The sequence below is a fragment of the Mastigoproctus giganteus genome, chromosome 4 (assembly GCF_048544385.1).
Source record: "Mastigoproctus giganteus isolate SK-2022 chromosome 4, ASM4854438v1, whole genome shotgun sequence".
Lineage (NCBI taxonomy): Eukaryota > Metazoa > Arthropoda > Arachnida > Uropygi > Thelyphonidae > Mastigoproctus > Mastigoproctus giganteus.
Genome location: NC_143578.1, coordinates 190,838,400 through 190,859,675, shown reverse-complemented (window position 1 = coordinate 190,859,675; position 21,276 = coordinate 190,838,400). Strand labels below are relative to the sequence as shown.

The 21,276-nt window shown below is 37.1% G+C and overlaps 1 protein-coding gene across 1 annotated transcript in view; it reads left to right on the top strand.

Annotated features, from left to right (window-relative positions):
• flr (actin-interacting protein 1 flr) overlaps nt 1–21,276 on the top strand; it is a 302,812-nt gene that overhangs the window by 163,393 nt on the left and 118,143 nt on the right. Inside the window, exon 8 of the mRNA XM_090371946.1 lies at nt 16,064–16,155. Within this exon, the coding sequence (XP_090228072.1) occupies nt 16,064–16,155 (92 nt within the window). The remainder of the gene's footprint in view (nt 1–16,063; nt 16,156–21,276) is intronic.

Here is a 21,276-nt window from a genome sequence, read left to right as displayed (position 1 = left end):
ATCATGTCTTGATTTTTATTTCTGGGGTCATATGAAATCGCTAGTTTATGACACCCCTGTTGACAATGCTGAGGAGCTGGTTGCAAGAATCGCAGTAGCTGCCGAAGAAATTCGCCTGGAGTATTCCAGAATGTTCGGATGTCCATGCGTCGGAGATGTGAGGCGTGCATTGTAGCCCGTGGAAGAAACTTCGAACACTTACTTTAATCCATGTACCTTTTGCTTCTTTTCATGTATTATTAAAACGATTTCTCACTTACGGTCTCTTTTCTTTATGGTGCTTCTGTGTACAACACCGCTTCAGGAAAGCATTTCCGACCCCACATTGCTATATGATTTCGAGTTATCAGGATGTACCCTACCCCTCTTAGAAGTTCTGAAACGTTTAACTGAAACACCCTGTATATTGTGATCATAGTGTGATCATATCTCCCAGGTGGAATATATAAAAAAATGCAGTTTATGGCAAATAGACAAATTTTAAAATAAAAGCAAATTCCATTCCTCACAGAGGGAGAACCAGCTACTGCAGGTTTATGCTCCCAATTGGACAATTAAATTTTTATAAACAAGACTTATCCAAGAGTAATTACTGTATATGCTCAGCTTTTGCCTATTTTTACCTCAATTAGAGATGCAATAAAAAAAACAGAAACATGCAGTACATCAGTGAAATGGTTACTGCGCATAAGAAACTCATGAAAGTAAACATTTTTCTCAGAGAGGAAATGAGAATGAGCTACAACATTTGTCATTTTCAATATATTTAGCTATAAATTTTTGCAAACAACAGCACATGACATCCTTTTCAAAGCTATGAAATCATATATAGAATGGCAAGAAATGTTAAAGATAATGCATAGTATGCCTAGTAAATCAATTACAGCTGTCCTGTTAGACTGAATAAAGATTTTTTTCCATCATGGAAATGTACTTCTTTCAAAGTACAAAACATACTTCTTTCTTTTAAAGTTTATACTGTACATTGAATCATTTTTTGAAGTGATTTCAGAAGGCACAGCTGTTCAACTCTGCTTAGCATTAATGTGCCATACAATTTTTTTTTTATTGAAAGAAGCTTATAACAGTTACATCTTTCTGAAAACCATAATATCACATGTTGATACATTATATTCTAATTAAGTTTTGTTACTTTGTATTATCACATGGAAATCGGAAGATAAGCTTGTTTTGAACACCAAAAGAAGATAAGCTTCTTTCATGTTCAATTTAAAACAAAAAACATTTTTAATGAAAAGCACACAAAAGTGAAACTCACTGAAGCAAAAAAGGAGGAATATTACCCTTTGTAACATAACATATGCTCCCAATTTATCACTTCACTTATGGTACTTTACTTATGTAAAGTAAGTAAAGTACCATAAAGTACCATAACTTCACTTATGGTACTTTACTTACATAAAGTACCATAAGTGAAGTTATGGTACTTTACGAAGCTTGTGGAACCCTGAAACTTGCAATACTCTACCATATGACATTATTCTAATTGATGTTATATATAGTGTTTCTTGTGGTGCCTCCGTAGCCAGGTGGGAAGGAGCAGCAGTGCGTAGCACACGCTTCTTGATTAGACCGGGGTTTGAGCCCGTCACCACCAAATACGGAGGATGCGGAAAGGTCAGGGAATGACCACCGCATATCCCGGAGCAATATGGCCTTAGTTGCTAATGCTCCTAAAAACCAAACAACAAACAAACAAACAAACAAACCACATACCACAACTCATCACTCCAAAGCACAACTTTCCATTGGTCTACAGTCCAATCCAAGGACTGCAGGACTTGTACCAAGCTAGATAGTCTCTAGTATCAGTTCAGGGTGATTAGTGGCTGGCTTGTATGTATGTATGCTACAACATTGACCTGCATTTAAAATGGGCACTCCTTTGCAGGGCTCTCCTATCACAACCCATCAACTTCGGAGGTTTTCCTGGTTGTTTCATGATGGTTTCAACATTAGTTCACTTCCATTTGAAGATCACATCACCAGTTGTCAACATATTGATCTGTGGTGCCATTGACATGTCATGTACAGACCATCTGGTTATGTCTCCTCAAAGGCCTACATGCATATTTGTGGTTGTGTCTGACATATGCTTTGGTAGGATGTAGTCAACTGTCAACAGAGGATTAATGATATGGCAAGCAGTCTATATCAGTTCTGTTGTGCACCAGAAGGTTTGTTAATGGCTGTCAAAAAGGATGCCAGCATTAATGTCAGGTGTAGGTCTGATTTCTGTTAAAAAGCTGGATTTATCTGTTTCCATGTAGGATGCTAAAAATTTCAAAATTGGCTTGTTCAGCAATATTCAAAAGCTGTCTTCATCTAAATATATCATTGCCATCTTGAATTTTTCTTCAAAGAAGGCTAGTATAGCATTGAATGGCACAAGAATGGACTAACTGTTGATCATTCCTTTAAGTCATAGTGAATTTGTTGAAGCCTGTGCCTGGGGGGGGGGGTGTAGTTTATCATTGCTTTTAGGGTAGTTTTTTCCCCCAAGTGTCTTCAATAAACATGGTTTCAAGACTGGTTGATAATTTACCTCAGTGAGGAGAGAGAGATTTTTGGGTGTAGTTTGGATATATATATATAGTCTGAATATACATTCCAGGCCTGTTGGGGGTATTCTAGCAGGTAGTGTGCTAATTACCCTTCTATGCACAACCAGTTCATGCCTGAAAATCTGAATGATTGCAAATTTATCTCCTTACGTGCCATGACTTCTGATAAAATATGAGATAGGAGTTCATTTCTGTGGATGAGTTTGATTTTTTTTTTTTTTTTTTTTTTTACCAAGCATTGTTTCCAGATGGTGTTTGCTGCTTTGGGACTTAGGTATTCAAATCCACCCTAACCTGTATAGGAAATTATCAGGTACAAGTTCTGTATTGTTCCATTTATCTTGCAGTTCTTTGCACCAGAAGCTGTCACTGGGAGCTGAGGTTCACTATCCTCTTCACCACCCAGGTTGTAATCTTCTCTGAGGCCACATAAGGGGCACGTGAGACAAGCGAAAAGAGTTAACAGTTCGAAAGAGTTGGTGATCACATGTTCTATCCAAGGAAAAACAGTTGCTGTTCTAGGCATTTTTCATCATTAATATACTTTTGGTTCACATAAATTTCTGTAAAAACCTGGCAAGAGACATTGTCGTTTGGACTTGGCAGAGTAAGATTAATAAGAAGTGGTCAGAATTATATGTGGGTTCTACAGACTGACAGAAGGCAGAATAACAGGAACACAAGTTATAATCAACAATAAAATTCCAGTGATGTCATCTGGACTCTGTGCAACTGCAGAGCTGTGAGAAATGGACAATCAACTCAGAAATCCACAGTCACCACAACATGGGATGAGGAGATTGAGATTAAAGTCTCTAAACCCAGCCAAAATGATCAGTAATAGATGTCAAGGGACTAATAAGGTTGCTGTTTGCAGACAACTAATGAGTGAAAATTCTGAAGATATAAAAGCCTTACTGGACATTGTAGTCTTTCTTACATTGTTCTGCCCTTAGTAAAATCTGCTAATGTATGTATATATACTTTTCTGTTTTAAACTTGATAGCAAGTTGGCTCAACTGTATTTTATATTAACTCCCCCATCTTGACAATCACCAATCAGCAGTACTCACAAGGAGTTTGAATGCCTAGTATCCCCTGTCTGTAATTTAATTTAATTTGAGCATTTCATATTCCACTCACCCATAAACAAAGGGCATTGTTTTGCTCAAGATTTATTCAAACCTATGTTCATTATATGTTTCTGAATCCACAATACAAAGTGATTTGAGAAGTTTAAGAACAGACATAACATGCACAAGTGTAAACTGATCCAGAGCAAGCATTTAGTGCTGATGAGATTGGTATTTTTTTCAAGAAATCACTAAGAGAGCTTTCCTGATCAAAAAGGATCAGGAAAGGATCCCCTAATTCTAGCATCATTTATAATCTTGAAAATTTCGTCCTAATTCATTTTACTGATGCCTCTCAGAGCCTTAAACACCTCAATCAAATCTCTCTGAGGTGTCTAGTTTCCAAACTCTGCAACCCACATATTTGAAGTCTTTCTTCATAAGGACGCCCTTTTGCTGATCTCACCAGGCGTGTTACCCTTCTATGCACCCTTTCAAGAAGCTCGATGTCTTTCTTTAGGTGCGGTCCATACTTGAACACAGTATTCCAAGTGTGGTCTAATATAAGCCTTATATAATGGGATTATCACGTCCCTATCTCTACTTGCAAAAGTTCGATAGATCATCAATAGGACACCATGGGCCTTCCTTGCAACCTGTTTACAATGCTCAGAGAATTTCATGTCTGACCATATTGTAACACCCAAGTCCCTTTCCTCCAGTACTGGGTTTAGTTGAACTCCACCAAGTGAATAAGTTATTTTGGAATTACTGTTTCCCAGCTATAATACCTTACACTTTGTTGGATTAAAGCATAGCTGCCATTTTTCTGACCATTCCTGAAGTCTATCTAGGTCTCTCTGAAGAAGCTCAGCTTGACAGTGATCATTAACTACTCTACCAATTTTAACATCATCTGCAAAAATATACATCACTCCCTCTATCCCTTCATCGATGTCGTTTATGAAAATTAAAAACAACAGTGGTCCTAATACTGATCCTTGGGAACCCCACTTCTTACATCAACCCAATCTGAGGAATAGCCATTTATCACAACCCTCTGCCTCCTGCCCTGAAGCCATCCTGCTATCCATCTAAGGATTATTCCAGTGATTCCAACCTTTCCCAGCTTATAAAGCAACTGCTCATGTGGGACTGAGTCAAAAGCTTTGCTGAAATCTAAATAAACAATGTCGAAATTATTCCCTAAATCCAGCTCGTGAGTAACCCTTTCAAAATAGCAAACCAGATTTGTTAAACATGATTTTCCCTTTACAAAACCATGCTGAGCATCCTTGAGAATTTCAGTTCTATCCAAATGATCCTGAATTCCACCCTTGATCATTGCCTCCATGATTTTCCCTACCACTGAAATCAGACTGACACGTCGATAATTTCCCACTTCACTCTTAGAGCCACCCTTATGTATGGGAGATACGTTGGCACTTTTCCAATCCAACAGAATCTCCCCAGTGATTCTCCCATAATTAGCCTCAATGATTCAATGCACTCACTTGCCGCCTCCCCTAAGATTATAGGGTATATTTTCAAGCCTACAAGCCTTACTGGCCTGTAGGCTTGAAAGTTTTTTCATTAAATAATCTTGCAAAATTTCAATATCATTAATTGCATATTTTTCAACTTCGCTCCCACAATTTCCCATTGCCACAAAAGATTTTCATTTGCAAATATCGCTGCAAAATAACTGTTGAGTTCATCTGCAATGGCACCTGCTGTATTTAATACTATCCCCTTTCCCTTACTAATGGTCCGATCTGGTTGTCTTGCTCTTCTGGGCATTTATATATGTGAAGAATTCCTTATCCCCCTCTTTGCTCTGTTTGCTAGTGATTTCCGATAAAAACTGCCTTTGCCTGTTGAACCTTTTCTGTGGCTCTATTACAGATCATCTTGTAGCTGTTATACGCTCAGTACTTTTTATTGCTCTGTAACCTTTCCATGCCACCTTTTTCTGCTCAAGTAATGTGGCAACTTCACTATTCATTCAACTTGAAACCCTCCTCGTGGAGTATTTTTTTTAATGGTAAATACGCATTCAACGCATCTGTGATTAATGTTTTAAAAGCATATCACAGTTCAATGGCATTCATTCTCTGTGCAATATCTACCCAGTTAATAGAGGCCATGTAGTACCTTAAGGCATCGTAATTTCCTTTTCTGAAATTAAAACCCATTCCTTTGCCTTTTACTACTGCTACCTCTCTCATCATCATCCACCGTAGAACTCCGTGATCACCCACTACTGGTTCCTCTACTGTCAGCTCTGTTATGTCTTCTGATTCATGGGTGATGATGAGGTCTCGGATATTCTTTTCTCCAGTACTTTCCCTGACATGTTGATACAAATAACAGTCATCTAGTTGATTTAAAAATTTTGTTCCCCACGTCGAGTTTCCTTCCCATTTACACCAATCAATTAGAGGCAAATTGAAATCACCCATAACATAAGACATTGACGCTTACTTGCCCATTCCATTTGCATGTAGTGACTTTCGTCATAATCTTCACAATCACCTGGTCTGTAGATTACTCCTACTCGCATTATACCTTTGTTTCCAACTATCTCACACCATACAGATTCTATACTAGCATGAGAAATGTCTGAATCCGGGAAAGCTATCGCACTCAGGCTGCTTCTGATAAGAAGCATTACCCCACCACCCCTTCTATCTACCCTACCATTCCTAAATACATTATACAAGCCATACTGAAAATCATCATCCCCAATTTCCCTGTGGCACCACGTCTCTGTAAGCCCTATTATGTCCGCGTTACTTGTTTTAACCAGCAGTTCGAATTCGCTCATTTCATTGACGACACTTCTAACATTACTATAAAAACAATTAAGACTTACTGTTCTTGTATATTTAACAACCTTAACACAACCCTTGAAGTTTTTTAGGCTCGCTTCCCCAGCATTAGCTTCCCGCTCACTTGAAACATGCGCCTCCGTAGCCAGGTTTGAAGGAGCAGTAGTGCGTATCACATGCTTCTAGATTAGACCAGGGTTCGAGCTCTGTTCATAAAATAAAGTATGTAAACACAAAGAAAGTCCTTATCATTGATAATGTTTTGAGCTGTACTCCAACCCCAATGTTAAGATGCTACAGTACCTTTCAGAGTATGCAGCATCAGGCACACCTTCAGTCATATTTTGGATGCAGCAGAAAATGTCACATCCCTGTTACACCCACATTACATCCAACATGCAATTATAAGAAACTACAGGCAATCTCCGTATAACATGGTACTTCTACAACACGGTTTCACTCTAACACGTTTTATAAATTGCAGCAATCCTCACACAACACAGTATTTCTACAGGGTTTCGCTCTAACACAGTTTGAGAATTGCTTGAAATCTCGCATAACACAGTATTTTGGAGCTTTTGTGCTGGGGAAACCCTGCTATTATGTTAATGTAATTTTCAACGTTTCCATTCCTTTTTGTTGAATCCCTGCTGTTGACTTGCTAGTTGTTATTGCCTTTGTGATATTTTTCTAAAACACATTTCTGGAGGTCACTACCATAAAACAAAAACAATTTGTAGTTTCCAGTTTATTGGTCTTTTCTGTTAGTGTAATCAATTATAAATGGGTAGTAAACTCGATCTTGCATTTCCTATAGTACAGATAGCTGGAATTCTGTAGGTTTTCATGTTATTAGAGTGAAATGTGTTTCCTCTTCCATGAAATATTCAATCATAAATAAATCTTGTGTTTTGTTGCTACTTGTGCATGCTACTTGTTTGTTATTAATTGCTTATCATTTTTACTGTTTTAAATTTTACAACAAAAAAAAGTCAGTGAACAGAAATATCAATTAGTATGTACATATTACAGTATGTATTAATTAAGCTAGGTATGTAAGCATAAATTTATTTTTATTTTGCTAACTGGAAAATATTCTTCTGATTTTCACGTATCATTTAAAGTGGGGGTCCATTGTATTTTGTTCGGAAATCCCTGGGTAGGGATTTCCCAATTATGTGCTATTGAGCTTGTGCTTGTTTGAGACCATAAAAAATAATTGTGACTTCGAAGAGTGCAGTTCGTGACTTTTAAAGAGAGCACAAGGTAGACGAAATCTAGATGCTGCAGAAGAGATTGCTTAGCAGTGATGAAGAGGAAAAAAATGAAATGAACATACATTATCTCACATATAAGTATCACAGTTTGTAAGGTAAGATGTTTATTCAGTTATTACTATTTAAGTTACTATTATTATAAAAATAAAGTTAAAATATTAGGTTACTACTACTATAAAAATTAAGTTTCCGACAGTTATAAAAAAGAATAGCATATTTTTGTTAGCTTTTAGAACGTACGCCCCCCCCCCCAAATTTGTACTGGTTCTTAGTCCTGTATAACATGGTTTCGCATTACATGAGATTTTGTTGGAACCGAACTACCATGTTATACGAGGGTTACCTGTACTCTCTAAATATATTCCTTTTAGCTCTAAGCATCCAGTACACTGAATGCCTGGTTATTATGATTGCTGTTAGCTATACCATGTTGTGGTGGACAAGGTTCAATTCCAGCCTAGATGGGAGGCACTTTAAGGGCTTTTTTCCCCTCCTTTTTTCTTTTATTTTTTTTCTTTTTTATTTTTTTATATAATGTTGCCAAGTTCAGTCTCTGACACGGGTTGGGCGACTTTTTTTTCCTGGAAATTTTCAAATGAATTTATCCTATTTATAAACACAATATACTGACTTCATTTCATTTTTTTCTAAGAACCAATGTTCATTAAATTCAAATTATTGAACACAACCAGAATGTTGCCCCTATCCAAATGTGTATTTGTTTTTAAAAGTGTGTCAAATCAGTGTATTCCTACACTGATTTGTATGTTGCACAGGCTGAAATATGCATCCCATGCCTCTCAAAAATGCATGAAATGCATATAAATTATTGGGCGACACAGAAGCCTATGGTAGAAATAAACAACTTTGTAATCGAGTCACAAAGGAGGTTAGGCAAGCAAAGGCAGATTATGAGAAATCTTTGTTAAAAATGCTAAGAAAAACAATAACGACTTCTTTACTTCTATAAACTCTAGAAGGAAGAGGATGAATCAGATTGGTCTGCTTGATTTTAATGGTTCGACTGTTGATGATCCTGCTCAGATAGCTGGCAAACTGAATTGAGTATTTTGCATCTACATTCACACATGAGGAATTCTGTACAGAAGTGGAGGACAAAAGCTTAAACTCTAACACAAAGCTAAATGATTTTGTAATAACTGAAAGCAAAGTGGAGGAGAAATTATTGAAGTTAAACATAAGAAAGTCATCTGGGGTGGTGGCAGTAGTAGTAATGGAGGCATGTGATGCAAGAAAACAAGCGTATCAGCTTATGTAGCATCAGCCAAAAAAAAAAAATTCACATATCCATTTGCTCTAAAACTTTTGTCCAGTTCCTCATTAAATTTATTTAAGCTATCAACTTCCATGACAGATTGAAGATAGTTCCAGCATTTAACCACCAGCTGGCTAAAGTCAAATTTCTGCACATTTATTCTATAACTGTCTTTCCTCAATTTGAATTTATGCTCCCCCCATGTTTGTGATCTGAGCTAAGTGGAAGAATCCCATCAGAATTCAGTGTGCTCAACACATTCCAGGCCTTATACACCACAATCAGACCACCTCGCAGGTGCCTAGTCTCCAGCCACTGCAAATTGCAGAACTTAAGCCTTTCTTGGTAAGAGGACCTCTTTGTTCCCCTCACCAATCTTGTTGCCCTTCTCTGTACGCATTCTATTCTACATCTACTCATTCTATTCTACTCGTTCAACTCTACATCATTTCCTAAAATGAGGCCTCCAGGCCTGTATGCAGTACTCAAGGCATGGCCTGACCATTGCCTTATATAATGGTATAATCACTTCTTTGTGTCTGCTAGCAAAATTCCTCTACAGGGTGTCTCAAAAATATTGGTACAAACGTTTAGGGGAGGTTGGTAACATCTAAAGGAATGTGAATTGCATAGGAACCGACAGGAAACGTCACTGTAAGTTGGTACACGGCACTGTTCATCAGTTCGCAAGAGGGAAAATTTCTGATTTACTCATTCAAGCAGTAGTCGCCGCACGAAGAGCATGCATCAATCTACGAACTGTGAGCTGGCAGATATGCACCTAATGAATGGATTAGCAGAGGGCCCACATGGTGGTGCCCCGCACGTGGCACAACATCGCTTCACAATAAATGTGTGTTCAGGTATGGTTGGTGACTGCTTAGTTGGCTCATACCTGTTACCATCCCACATGAACTCCGCTAATTATCGGATTTTCTTGAACAAGTTCTACCAGGGTTACTTGATGATGTTCCAGAAAATGTGAGACGCAACATTTGGTTTCAGCATGACGGGGCACCTGCCCATTATGGGAGGTGTGTTCGTGACCATTTGAACAGGCGTTTTGGGCATCGATGGATTGGCCGTGGTGGACCCGTTGCCTGGCCCCAACACTCACCTGTTTATCGAGTCTTGATTTCTTTCTGTGGGGGGGGGGGGCCCTCAAATCTATCGTGTACGAATTGCCTGTGGAAATGGAAATGGATCTTGTGGCGCGATTCGTCTGCGCTGCTGCTACTGTCAAAGAAACTCCAGGCATGTTCGACTGTATCCGCCAATCCATTCTGCATCTGTGTCACACATGCATCGCATCTCATGGTGGAACCTTCGAGCATCTGTTGTAACATCATGAAATGCATCCATCTCATACTACATTGTTAATATTATGTCAAATAAATGTTTGCCACTAGTTACTGTCTTGTGTCATTTCTGCTTCTTGTGCCTCTGCTACTACTTTCCTGTGACGTTTCCGGTTATGGGTTCCTATGCGATTCACATTCCTTTAGATGTTACCTACCTCCCCTAAACGTTTGTACCAATATTTTTGAGAAACCCTATATATTATTGACAAGACTCCATGACCTGCTCTGGCTGCCTGCTTGCATTGCTCAGAGAACTTCATATCTGGTCCTTTTTAACTTTCCACTTCCCTGAATGTAGTACCACACACTTGGTACGTTTCTCTTGGGTTCTTGCTACCCATATGTAGTACTTTGCAATGTTAAACTTCAGTTGTCATTTCTCAGCCAATCTGCCCAAATTTTCTAGATCCTGTTGAAGTAGCACACTGCCATTGCTGTCATTAACAACCCTGCCAACCTTCATCTGAAAACTTCGACATTAAGCCTGATATACTTTTTCAATATCATCGATCAATATACAAAATAACAACCCAACACTGAGCCCCTGGGCACTCTGCTAATAACATTAGTCCATGATGAGCAGCGTCCATTGATTACCACTCTCTGTCTTCTCCCCCTTAACCACCCTTTTAGCATTTTAGCAATTTGATCTTAATACCATACTGCTCCAATTTGTACAGTAGTTTTCCTTGCCCAACAGTGTCAAAGCTTTCCTGAAATCGAAGTATATGATATCAAAATTATTTTTTTGCATCCAGTTCCTTTATAACCACATCATAATTTGTCAGACAAGACTTCCCCTTAACAAACCCATGCTGTGTCTGAACTATAACAGCAGTCTTGTCCAGATGCTCCTATGTCAATTCCTTAACAAGTGACTCCGTTATTTTCCCTGGAACAGAAGTTAGAATAACAGATCTGTAATTACATGTGTCACCCTTTGATCCCCCTTTGTGAATTGGAGATACATTTGCACATCTCCAGTCCATGGAAATGTGCTGATGTATCCCCATTGGGTTGATGGATCTATCCAGTTTTATTAAAGGAGGTGGCAAAGGAAGTAAACAAACCCTTAGCCAAAATTATGAGAGCATTCTTGAACTCAGGGGTGGTCCCACAGACTGGAGATTGCAAATGTATCCCCAATTCACAAATGGGGATCAAAGGGTGACACAAGTAATTACAGACCTGTTAGTTTAACTTCTGTTCTGGGGTTAAATAATGAAGTCAATGGTGAAAGCAGCATTGCAGGATCATCTAGACCAGTGGTTTCCAAACTGGGGTCCACGGACCACTGGGGGTGTCTGCAAAACAACCCTCTGGAACTGGTCAAATTATTCATTCTATGTATCGATGAAGTTATTATTTTATATTTCTGTAAAAATAATAAAGTTGAGTAGTTTTAAACATAACTTTGAATTTTAATTTTCAGAAAACTGATTGTTCACACACACACACACAGAGAGAGAGAGAGAGAGAGAGAGAGAGAGAGAGAGAGAGGGAAACATATGCATATATATAGTCTGAACTTTTCTCCCCCATTTTTGAAGTGGTCCATAAACTTTTTTCATTTTTGAGGGGGTCCGTAGATCTCAGTAGTTTGGGAACCACTGATCTAGACAAGACTGCAGTAATAATTCAGCCACAGCATAGGTTTCTTAAGTAGAACTCTTGTCTGACCAATTTAATTGGATACTATGATATGGTCACAAAAAATGCAAAAAATAATTTTGATATCATATATTTGGATTTTGATACTGTTGCACATGGAAGACTACTGTATAAATTGGAGTAGTATGGCATTAAGGGCAAGTTGCTACAATAGATAAAAGGATGTTTGAGTTGGAGAATACAGAGTGGTAATCAATAGACACTGCTCTTTGTGGACTAATGTTATTAGTGAAGTCCTCCAGTGTTCGGTGTTGAGTCCATAGTTGGTTTGTATATTTATCAATGATATTGATGAAGGGATGTCAGGCTTAATGTTGAAGTTTGCAGATGATACAAAGGTTGGCAGGGTTGTTAATGACAGTGTGCTACTGCAACAGGATCTAGAAAAGTTGGACAGATGGGCTGAGAAGTGGCAACTGAAGTTTAACACTGACAAATGCAAATTACTGCATATGGATAGCAGTAACCTCAGAGAGGAATTCAAAAGTATATCACCTAAGGTGTTAAGACTACTACTCAGGATTTCTAAGAGGTACAAGCTAAAGAGATTATAATAATTTATGCACCAACATCAAGCCATTGAAGAAATGTACACAGAAATTGTCTTCTAGACGAGCAGAAAACCCACTATACTATCATTATGGGACTTCAATGCTAAGTTTGGAAAGAGACAAAACAGTGCAGAAAGGTGAACTACAGGAAATTTTGGAATTGGTGAAAGAAATGAAAGAGAAGCTGAGAATGACACAGCAAAGAATGAAATGAATTATATTGAGAATCAGACTGTTAGATAAGAAGAGACACACATGGATTAGGCAGCAAACTCAAGTAAAGGACATTCTTATCAAAACTAAAGAACTAAAATGGTCTTGGGCAGGATGCAGCTCGAACATATGATGACAGTTGGACTAAGAAAATAACAGAATGGTACTCAAGAGGAGCCATTGACAGATGAATTTCATCTGTCAATGGAGATTGACAGATGAAATTCATGAGTTTGTGGGTAGTAAATGGATGGCCATTGCACAAAACAGAAGGAACTGGAAAGTTGCTGGAGAGACCTTCATCCTGCAGTGGATCGAAAATGGATGATGATGATCCCCAGAGTAAGATACCAACTGCGTGGTACTACACTCAGGGTGGTAGAGAATGAAAAAGACCTGAGGCTTATTGTGCAGTCAGATATAAATTTTCTGAGCAGTGCAACAGCTGCCCTTGCAGGTCATGGGATCTTGTCAATGATATACAGGAATTTTGCCAGCAGGGATAAGGAGGGGATTACCCCTTTGTATAAGCCAATGGTCAGGCCACACTTTGAGTACTGTGTACAGGTCTGGAGACCTCGTTTTAGAAAGGATGTGAAGTTGTTAGAATGAGTACAGAGAAGGGCAACAAGATTGGTGAGGGGAACAAAGGGGATGCTCTTACCAAGAAAGGCTTAAATTCTGCAAATATCAGCAGTTGGAGACTAGGCACCTGCAAGGTGATCTGATTGAGGTGCATAAGCCCCTGAATGATTTGAGCAGGTTCAGTGCTGATGGGATTCTTCCCCTTTCTCAGATTACAAACCTTGAGGGGCATAAACTGAAATTGAGGAAAGACAGTTGTAGAATAGATGTGCAGAAATTTGCTTTAGCCAATGGGTTGTTGATAGCTGGAACAGATTTTCATCTGTTTGTGGAACTTGATTGCTTAAATAAATTCAAGGAAAACTGGACACTTTTGGAGCAAATAGATAGTTGAAATGGGCTATTTTTTTTACTGATGCTGTTATAAGCTTGCTTTCTTGCATAATATGCTAACAGTCGATTCCGGTTATTTGGGACACATCGTGACTAGTTGCATCGTGACTGCCCAGTTAAGCAGCTGCTCCAATAGTCCAAAGTTTCACGTAAAAAAAAGTTAAAAATACAATGGACTCCTGCTTTACAATTGGTTCACTGTTCAATCAAATCACATTATGATAGTAAAGTACCGTTCGCTATATGATGTGTAGTAAGCGCTGGTCATTGTGATCACGTTTGTGAATTGAATTTTAATTCTATTAAATAGCGATTCTAATTAGCAAAAATAGGAGGAATATTATCCTCACTCTATAAAAGTAAAGATATATTAAACACAAATTTACCCTTTATTACATTACAAATTGAAAAATTAAATTATACGTGATAATCGGAATAATTAATACGTACTGTAATATGTACATACTAACTAGTTGACATTTCTGCTCACTGACATTTGTGGGTGGGGGTTAAAATTTAAAATAATAAAAAAGATAAGCAATCAATAACAAAGAACATGGTACACAAGTTACACGATACGCGTAAGTAAGAATGGAGTAACACGTTATGAAGCTTTAAAAATAAGAATGAAGAGAAGATTCTGAAATTTTTTTTATATGATTTAAGATTCCATGGTAGTCTAAACACGTTTCACCATAAAAACCCATAGAATTCCAGCTGTCGGTATTATTGCAAATTCAAAAAGGTTGAGTTTACTATTTGTTTATGATAGATTGCACTAACAGAAAAGCCCAATAAATAGGTGACTGCTAATTGTTTTATGGTTGTGACCTCCAGAAATCCGGCTGAACCACATGGTACGGTTGGAGACAATCGTAGGGTAATCTCCAGTGCTGCGGTCTGCTGCCCCGATTAAGCGGCATATTGTCCCAATTAAGCGAACCAAACCCTGGCTGTTTTCTTAAGATTTGCCCCAAATAAACGGCTGTCCCAATTAACTGGTGGCCCAAATAACCAGAATCAACTGTATTAACTAAGTTGCCATGAAAGTTGGGGGGGGGGATTTGTGCTCATCAGTGGGACATGTTGAATTTTATATACTTCATTCTAGGAAAAAAATGAATTATTCCATTATAATGAAAGATGGCTTCAATTATACCAATAATCTTGTGAAGATTGGTAGAATAATTGAAGACTCTGAGTACTGTGTACTGCATATTCAGTTATTGTCATGCTTAGTGTGGTTGACAGCATTGCATCATGAACTTACTGATCTTTAGTGACCATATCTCTGTTTAATGATACATAAGAAGCAAGCCATACAAGAGCAGCTTTGGCAGCCACAAGTTGACATCTCCCCTACTTTAGGTGATAACTATATACTGTAAACATTTATTATAATGCTTTTGAAACAACCGACCCCAAAGAGAACTATAAGTGAGATCGCCCTTTTTTGGATGCTATTTCTCATCAGTATTTTGATAGATAATTTTTTTTTTTTTTTTTTTTTAAAACAGTGTTTATGAAGCAGTGGTTTATTGTGTAAGTTGAAAACCTGCATACTTAATGTACTATGCTTGCTTTCTTATGGCACCTTCAACTTTTCTTTGCATTCTTTTAAAAAAAAAAGTGAAAATTTTTAGAATGATTTTATTAAATTAAATCAAACATAGAAGTATTACTGTATAAATGTAATAAATGTAGTATTAATATATTAATAATAACAATGCTGTCAATAATTTATTGATGGCATGTTGAACATAAAAGCACAGACATACTCAAAACACACACTTAACGTATCAAGTTAATGATTATTGTATCAGTAAGGAAAGCAGATGAGCAATTTAAAAAAAGGGGAGGGACTCCAAAGCTTTGAGTAAAATATGAAACAAACAACCATCAACTGCACTGAAAACAATTTCTATGAAGTAAACAAACTATACTAGAAACTATTCTTACACTTTAGTCTCTATCGTCCATTTGCTAAAACTCAAGTGGGAGGGAGGGTTATATCTGCATTTATATTCCCTCTTGGAACCTTAAATAAAAGTATGTCATAGATGTTAAAAAAAAAAAATGCATGCCACATAGTACCAGATGAAAATAGTTGTGTAGGTGGGATTGTTATAATGGGATTTTACTCTTCCTTTTTTTTTTTTTTTTTTTTTTGCATCACTATTCCCCTCCTCTCTTCAGTGCACGCACACACACAAATATATTTCTACTAAAATAAAAATTTTTTTCTAGGTGTCATGGAGTGCTGATGGTAAAAGTATACTTTCGGCTTCAGGTGACAAAACATGCAAAATGTGGGATGTCTCTACAATGAATGTTATCACGTAAGTATGATACGTATTAGCTGAATCTACTCTTAAATAGAAAATTTAAGAGGAAATTCAGTGAGAAAATATGAACTGAAAGATGCTTCATTAGCAGAATGTAAAGTAAATATTAATTAATGCAGCCCCTTGACAGGCACTTGTACATGGTGAGGCAGCCTCCCAATGCTGCTGGGCTTCCAAATTAGCATTACTGAGATCCAGCACATGTACCTTGGTTCCAATGTTATTGGTATCCAGAGTGCATGTAGCTGTGCACCACAACCTGTGGAAACTTCGAATAGGGGATCCTGCCCTAATATACCACTTTGTCCCATGCTTTGACAAGATGAGAAGTCCCGGACTGGCCCAACTGGGGTCACTTAGCAAATGCTCCTTACTGCTAGGATCAACTGCATTCCAATAAGTCTTCTTCCCTTTGGTCCTTGGACAGGGTCAGGCGGGCAGGAGTAGCAGTGCATAGCACACACACTTCTTGATTAGACCGGGGTTCAAGCCCATGACCACCAAATACGGAAGATGCGGAAAGGTCAGGAAATGACCACCGCATATCCCCGGAGCAATATGGCCTTAGTTGCTAATGCTCCTAAAAACCAAATAATAACAATAGCTTTCTCCCTCAAGATCTGGGAGAAGGCTGCCACTCAGCCAGCAGTCTACTAGCAACTCTTTGCAGCACATTGAATGAAATATTCTGACTTTTTTATACACACAAGTCAGAATCATATGTGGGGGTCAGCTGCTGCTGCTGCCTTTCCACATAAAATATCATCCATCTAGCTTCCACAAGAAAGAAGCATATATACTACTGAGCTGCTTGCAATAGAACTAGCCTTTGATCACATAAAAGTTAGCAACAATAAATGATGTATAACAGGGGTCGACAACCTGCAGCTTGCGAGCCACATGCAGCTCTTTAATTTTTAGCCACACATATGACAAGTGACATATTTATGTGAGCCAATATTTTCGAGCATGAACTACATTAAAAATAAATCAAGAAACCGTTTGAACAATGGGAGTCTCTCAGAATGTTTAAAAATAAAAATTACGGCATACTCACCTGATGTTGAGAGACTCACTCAATAAGTTCAGCAGCAAAAGTCACATTAATTTGTATCTAATTGGATGTTTGTTATGTTTTTTTTTTTTTTTTTCAGTATTAATAAATAATATTTCAAAAATATATTTTTTTAATAAAACACCGTCCCACTATTCCATTTCTTAAAAAATTCCCCTTCATCCCAGCTTGAGCTGAGTTGTGGCTCTTTGGATTTTTTTTTTATTAGATCAAAAATGGCTCTTCACTCAAAGGTGGTCGATCCCTAATGCACCATATGCACTGATTAATCAAGTGTGTTACAGGCTTTATTAACAGTGATATAATTCTCATCCAGTCATGTTCCAGATTGAGCAGATGCTTTACTCTTTTTGAACTTGAATTTTGTCTGCTTCTGCTGGATCCCAAGTCACATTGGGTTCAGGGGGAAACGATCTAACTGACAATGCAGCAAAATCAGCAGTCCTCTTGAGTAACTGTTGCTTGTCATTCTCTTATACAGTCCACAAGCAAAAAATACAAACTATTCTCCTAGTGGGCAAGATCCTTGGTACAGATGGGACTTGCAAATAAACTAAAGCATATTAAGCCTGTAATCAAGAAGTGGCAGTCCAATCTATGCAGGGTACAAAGAGAAAAAGTTGTTCTTGCTCAGATTTACCTACCTAGGTCACAGATATGTGACACTCTTTTCTGTTGAGGGCAGATAACCCACCTATAGGTGAGAACTGTAAAACTATTTTAACTATTATTCATATTTTTATGATTGTTCTATTTTTACCAATGCATGACATTTATGTTTTGCAGATTTTATTAATCTGGCTGAACCATTTACACTCAACTAGATTTTAAGTGACAGACAATATGTTTGACATTAACTTTTTGCAGTGTATTAATTTATACACCATCCTTGAATTTATCCTTTTATATTTTTGATGTAGTAGTGGCATGTGATGCAAGAAAGCAAATGTATGAGCTTATGCAGCATCAGCCAAAAAAAAAAAAAAAAAAATCGCACCATTCCCTCCAAATGCCTGTCCAGTTCCTCCTTAAATTTATTCAACCTATCAACTTCCACAACAACAGATGGAAGTTTGTTCCAGCAATTAACCACCCGCTGGCTAAAGAAAAATTTCTGCACATCTATTCTACATCTGTCTTTTCTTAATTTGAATTTATGCCCCCTTAGATTCGTAATCTGAACAAGTGGAAGGATCCCATCAGAATTCAGCATGCTCAACCCATTCAAGGCCTTATATACCTCAATCAGATCACCGCGCAGGTGCCTAGTCTCCATATATATTTACTTCTTTTTATGTAACCTGTTTACAGGTATTTTTTAATGTTTTTCTTTATCTTGACTTGCTACATTATGTTCTTAGCTGCCAATGTGCCATTAAGAACCAAATAATCAACCAACCAACCAACCAATTAATGCTGCAATTCTCAAACTTTCTGGTAAATCAGAATTTCCTTTTATATAAAATTTCAGAAGAAATCTGTAATTAAATCTTAGATCCTGTGGAATCCCAATAATTAACTCTTAATAGAAAATAAGCGCTGAGCTTCCACTAGTTAAAATTAATTACAAAATGTAGATTTTTTTTAAAAATAAAAATTAAAGACCCCACAATATTTTCAATTTGAAGCTAACTTTAATTAATCACAGAATTCATTTCACAACAAAAATTTTTTTTTAATTTCTAAAAATTTAAAATTAAGAAATTAAATGCATGGTAAACTGAAAATAACTTGCAAAGCTAATAGTGTGACCTTAATATAACTCTGGTGACAACTTTAATACCCACATAAGCAAAGCATGTTGTAGCTGAAAAAGTTTTACCATTTTTTTCCCCCAGATTTTATTAACATAAATACACTTTACTTAGTAAATAAATACTTTTATTTTGTAATGTTTTATGAGCATACAGACTAAAAGACAAAGTTTTAAAGGTTATATTGGTTTTGTTTTTTACATTATACTAATGCATAATGCTGTTATGGACTTAAGTTCCTTATAAGATCATAAAAGTCATTTTAATGAGCCCAGCAGACTAACTAGTGTGAATAATAAATTAGCTGGCTTTACTGAAAAATTAAATTATGCTGTCAAAGATGGTATATTTTGGCATTAAGAAATCTTATTTCTATTGTAAACCACTGGCCTTTACAATCTTTGTATAAAGAAGGGCTCTAGTTGCAAAATTAGTATAGTATATACTTATTTTTACAAGTATATACAAGCCCTTGTCTGCTAAATACAGTCTATCTACCAACCCGCACTGGACCATCATGGCAGATTATGATCCATTCCCTCAACATGACTTGTTGAAGAGGCCTCCATCCAGCATTGGATTGACGATGGCTGCAGATTTATTTATTTATATACAGTACATATTCAATAGCATAAGGCTTATGAGTTAGGCAATTTTCCCTTTATTTTGCAACTACTATCACATTACTCTAGTTTTTGTTTGCTAATGTTTTAATTTAATGCATTATAAACAAAATGTGTTATATCTGAAAAAATGTTACCATTTGTACCCCAGTATTTTTTAATATAAATACACATCATTTAATAAATAAATATTTTATTTAATAATGTTTTATGAGTATAGAGACTAAAAGACAAAATATTAAAGGTTAAATCATTCTCTACATTCTACTAATACACAATGCTGTTATGGACTTGCATTTTAACCAATTATTCTGAAATAGCCATGTAATTTAGTGTGCCAAAACTAAAGAAGTTTTTTCAAGTACAGCCACTCCCTGACTTACGTAAAGGTTGCGTTCCACAGAACTCTATGTAAGTTGGAATTTTCCCCATGCTTGTGCAGCACTCGCAACTGTGCTCACTGAATTGACTGAATCAAAAAAGAATTGTTCGACGAATGTGTAAATAGAATTATGTATTGTATTTATTCAATTTTTATCCCATGCATAGGAAAAATTACAAAAGCATGCAATTTAAAAAATTTCAAAATTATAAAAAAAGAGAGGAGACAGGCATAACGTCAGTAAGTTTGACTTCTCGAGCATCATTGCTAGAATCGACGTCTTTAGCTGATAAGTACTCTGCTGCATGGATGACTAGACGATGGCCTTTTTCTTTTTGTTGTAGATTTCTTTGTAGAAATCTACAACAAAATGGCCTTATTAATGTTTAAGATGGTGTGGTAAATTTTGTAAGATTTCCAAAAGTCTCTTAATGTAAAATTTTTCTCACAGTCTACTGCAGACAATGCTTGAGCAAATGTGCATAAATAGCATGCTTTTAAATTCAAAATAACACCTTGATCCATAAGTTGGATGAGTGAAGTCGTGGTTGGTGTTAGAAATATGACTCTCGCGTTTCAAATTGAAACCATCTAGATGAGTAGGATGTAGTAGTAGTAGTGGCATGTGATGCAAGAATGCAAATGTATGAGCTTATGCAGCATCAGCCAAAAAAAATCACACCATTCCTTCCAAATGCCTGTCCAGTTCCTCCTTAAATTTATTTACCCTATCAACTTCCACAACAACAGATGGAAGTTTGTTCCAGCAATTAACCACCCGCTGGCTAAAGGCAAATTTCCGCACATCTATTCTACATCTGTCTTTTCTTAATTTGAATTTATGCCCCCTTAGGTTCGTAATCTGAACAAATGGAAGGATCCCATCAGAATTCAGCGTGCTCAACACATTCAAGGCCTTATACACCTCAATCAGATCACCACGCAGGTGCCTAGTCTCCAGCCACTGCAATTTGCAGAACTTAAGCCTCTTTTGGTAAGAGGATCCCTTCATTTCTCCTCACCAATCCAGGAGATCAACAGTGATCTCCTGGCTATCTAATTCTATTAGATAATGTCCAGGAGCATTATCTAATAGAAGCAAAATCTTGAAAGGAACATCGTTGTCTTTACAATATTTTTTAACTTCAGGAATAAAGCAGCATTTAAACCAAAGAGAGATATTGTTATCTATGCTCTCTGGTTCGATCGGAAATGCACGGGTAGGGTGGCTTTATTGATGCCCTTAAATGCACGAGGATTTCCAGAATGGTACACGAGCAG